This window comes from Macadamia integrifolia, unplaced genomic scaffold (genome assembly GCF_013358625.1).
Source record: "Macadamia integrifolia cultivar HAES 741 unplaced genomic scaffold, SCU_Mint_v3 scaffold445, whole genome shotgun sequence".
In the NCBI taxonomy this organism is placed as follows: Eukaryota; Viridiplantae; Streptophyta; class Magnoliopsida; order Proteales; family Proteaceae; genus Macadamia; species Macadamia integrifolia.
The window spans coordinates 302,491-306,592 of record NW_024870450.1 but is presented as its reverse complement, the minus strand read 5'-3'; the positions used below and the strand labels follow the sequence as shown (position 1 = coordinate 306,592).

The following is a 4,102-nucleotide window of genomic DNA, read 5'->3' as shown; positions in this document are numbered from 1 at the left end:
TAAGTTTAGGATCATCTACATGAATCCTACTACTACTACTCAAAGAGAAGCGGTGGAAGCAGAAAGTGTTTTGGAAGGAATGAAGACGACACTCAATAGAGGATGGAATATAAATGAAGTTTGGTTCTCACAATAGGAGTTAATTCATCTTATTCCACATCTTACTAAGGTTGCATGGACACTTCTACATTTTGCCACATTTTCCAGGATCAATGATCTCTCAAGTTCCATATCATTCCACCCCAAAGATGCAGAAAAGCATCCAGTCATGAAATTTATGTTATCTAATTGTAAGGTAGTTATAAGTAGATAGAATTATGAACAATATCGAACTGATGTACTTAATTATGATCTTTAATTTTAATTTTCTCTAATTATTCTGATAATAATAATACTAATAATTGGATTGGTCTCGGTGGATGGCAATCCTGAGTGTTGACCGATCCAATACTGATGCACTGATACGATTTAAGGGTAAGAAGGTAATAAAATCCATTTAAAATGGTAAATCCACATTTCCAATCGAGAGAGGGGCCCACGCGAGTAAGCACTCCCTCTCCGAAAATCTCCCTCCCACTGAGGGGGCATAGATGTCATTTCACATGGGATACAGTCATTCGACCTTTTGTGAAAGGGGATAAGGGATAAGCTTTAAGAATTGTTACAGCTCTCTTCGTCTTCAAGAGTACTCGAACCTACTGGGCTCGAGCTCGAGACTGGGAGAACAATGGAGACTCTGCTGCCCCATCGGACTTCGAAGTCCGGCCACCGCTGCAACTAACCGTAATCCAACACTCAGGTGCTCTGCTGCGTCTTCTGTCCTGCTACGTTCGATTGATCCCGATTCTCGACTGAAACGGAGACAGAAACAGAGCATCTCATCGTCTGAGGTAACTTCTTCTGCCGTGCTACAATGCTCTGCTACTTTCTATTTTTTTTCCCACCTTATTAATCTGTTGAACCTGTTCTATGAGATTTCCCAATGATAGGGTTTGTTGTTGGTATGATAGGAACCGCCATTGTTCCTTCTGTTTTCTTCAGTTTCAATTGTTTTATAATGATAGTGTATGTCTTTCTTCTTCGCATTCTTAGGTTTGTAAAAAAATTATTTGATCGACTCGTGAAGATGAGTAACATAGACCGTCTAAGTCGGATGAGTATTGACGATGAGGATCCATCATTAGTGGTAGTGGTACCTGAAGATTTGTTGATCAAAGTGTTTTCATGGCTCCCCATGAAGTCCCTTCTCAGGTTCAAGTGCCTGAGTAAACGATGGCTTGATGTCATATCCAATGATTCTTATTTCATTCACCTCCGCTCTCAGCACTCCAAGTCCAAAGACTCCAAACCACCTCTTCTCTTTTACTCATCCTGTATACCTCCAGGTGTAGAAGACAGCATGATTATTCTTCTCCAATCCTCGACGGACATGGAAGGGAGGTTGTTAGACAAATTCGAGTTTAATAAGATGGATTTCCCCCTTAGACGCCCCCTCATGCTCCCTACCCGCTTCGATCTGGTATGTTTCATATCCAAAAATCAACTCCATGTTTGCAATCCAAGTACACATGAACTCATAACATTGCCACCACTTGTGTGTAATTACAATGATATCTTCGAATTCCACGGTAGCTTCGGTTTTGGATATGTTGAGTCTACCGACGAGTATAAAATAGTTCATCTGATTCCTCCTTTCTTGGAAAAGAGATATGGATATGGTGCCGATCTCCCAATGCAATGTACGCAATGTGCAGTTTTCACCTTGGGGATGACAGAGGGCTCTACTTCTTCTTATGGTTCTCCTTGGGCTTGGAAAATTATAGGAAATTCCCCCTATAATGTTGAGCATCTTCAATGTCCGGCTTTCGTGGATGGAGTTCTTCATTGGCTGATCGACCGCAAGCATCACCCTGAGCTTATGACCGATATTGAACAGACAATCTTGGCGTTCAATTTGGAGAGTGAAGAATTTGGACTTGTCCCACGTCCCAGAGATTGTTCTGATCTTGCAGGTATAGATCTCCAAATGGTGGAGTTGAGAGGGCTACTTTGCCTTTCATGTGTTGATGAAGGTGATCGCAAAATGGACATATGGATGTTGAAAAACTACTGCAATGAGACTCGTACCTTTACGTGGGTAAAAGAGTATAGCATTGATCTGAGTACCTTGGCGGGTACTCCATACGGTAGCTATACTAGGTCTGCTTGTCCTTTGCTCTCATTTGGAAACATGCATCTGAATATGAGAACCTTGGGGGATGGTCCACGCCGTAGCTATTCTGGGTCTTATGTTCCTAGGGACATACAAGATGACGGGAATAAGGTGCTTATTGAGATGTGGGACGGAAGATCATTCTATTACCATGTCCAAACCGCAAGTTTTACTGGATTTATTTGTGAGAAATGGAGACGTTCATTCTTTAGTTTCTATACGGAGAGTTTGCGCTCACTGAGATACGTAATTCAGGTACTGCACCTAGCTTTACTTATTTGATTACGATCAACATTAACATTTGGGCAGGTCCCAAAAAAAAAAAATGCATATGCAGTCTTATTAATGCTTTAAAATATAAATTGATGATGCAGAAAAGATTCAATTTTGATGAAATTACTGGAATTACTCACTCCCAATCAAGGGAGTTGGCGTACATGGATAACCCGCCACTCTATGTAGTGCGTGTTTTTGCACTTTTTGACAATCCACGCAGATTTTCTTATGGAGGATATCTAACAGATTTTAGAGGTGGCTTTGTTGCTATCGAAGGGAAGGAACTAGAGGCAGAACATTTTGCAGGAGGAGATGCCATTGAAGCAGAAGCAAAAGCCATTCTTTGTGGGTTGCAATTAGCTCGTGGGCAAGGTATCCAGCGCATTGCTTTGGTTTCTAATGCAAAGGAGCTAGTTGATGCTATTAATACTGGAGAAAGGCAAAGTTTTCAAAAGCTGGAAACGATTCTTACCAAGATTATTGATCTTCTTTCTGAATTCGATTGGGCTCAAATATTCCATGATCAAAGACTGTCTACTCAAGTGGCTTTCCAACTTGCTCGTTGGGCTATCAAGTCGTCGTATGGAATGGGTTTTCATGAAACAAAACGACCCGATTGGTTCATAGATGGGTGAACCCCCTAGTTATGTGGCTTCTAGAATTTTATAATACATATTTTTCATGTAGTTCATTAACCTCCTTCTAATGAACTACATGAAAATACTACCAACTCATTCCTCGCCTCAATGTAATTGTCTTCTCATGGCAGACTCTGTACTTACTACATGTTCGATTTGCTCATGGCTTTGAGTTTTGAGGGGGATAGGATATTCATTGGAGCATTGTTTGTCTCTTTAATGAACTGTCTTTTTTTTTATTTTTTATTTTTAAATAGAAAACCTTCCTAACTCTTTAATTGGCATCTTTTCATGAATATGGATGGCTAACTCAAACAGGATATATCACTCAGCATAGGGCCAAGGCATTTTTGTGCTTGGTTTGATTGAAATTCTCCTTTCCTTTCCTCTGATTCTTTTTGAAAAGTTGTGCTATTGTGGTTTAGATTATGTGAAAGAATGTAGGATGTTGTGGGAGGATCAGGCAAACTGTGTGACCCACCTAGTGGAATAAGAAAAAGGCAACTAAAACAATATTTTTCACAGTTTTTCTTTATGGTTTTCGGTTCTTTTTTGCGATTTAAAGTGAGCACATTTTGTTGGCCATAATCAATGATAAGATATTAAACAATTGCACTTGATATGTTCATATTTGAATTAAATATTGAAATCCTTGTTGAATTTGAATGTTGGGTAAATGGTTTAGTGATTCACCAGATTACTTAGAAATACCAATTTCTTCCTACTCCATTTCATTCATTGTTTCTAATAGCAAGCGAAGATTCTTTAAATCTATTATCTAAGATGTTCAATTATGACTCAAAAATAGTAATTTCTGTTCAGCAAGCATTCGAGCACAGGTTTGAGTTTTCTAGTTGATATTGCCTCCTCCCTATTTTCTCGTTTAGGTATTTTTTATCATTACCTGTGCCACCAAACCAGCTCTGCTTCCCGGCCTGCCCCTGACAGAGAGTCTAGGTCTTCAGATTTTAATGTA

General features: G+C 39.6%; 1 protein-coding gene across 1 annotated transcript; it reads left to right on the top strand.

Moving 5' to 3' along the window:
• The first annotated feature begins 658 nt into the window (after positions 1–658).
• Positions 659–3,448, top strand: LOC122068613. Its single transcript, XM_042632486.1, has 3 exons — positions 659–890; positions 1,093–2,467; positions 2,587–3,448. The coding sequence occupies exons 2-3, from the start codon at positions 1,127–1,129 to the stop codon at positions 3,121–3,123; spliced, it is 1,878 nt and encodes a 625-aa protein (XP_042488420.1). The 5' UTR covers positions 659–890; positions 1,093–1,126; the 3' UTR covers positions 3,124–3,448.
• The last annotated feature ends 654 nt before the right edge of the window (positions 3,449–4,102 follow it).

Coding starts and splice junctions, on each gene's coding strand:
- LOC122068613 (XM_042632486.1), top strand. CDS start 1,127: ATGAGTAACATAGACCGTCTAAGTCGGATGAGTATTGACGATGAGGAT. Junction 2,468..2,586: donor CACTGAGATACGTAATTCAG/GTACTGCACCTA, acceptor TTGATGATGCAG/AAAAGATTCAATTTTGATGA.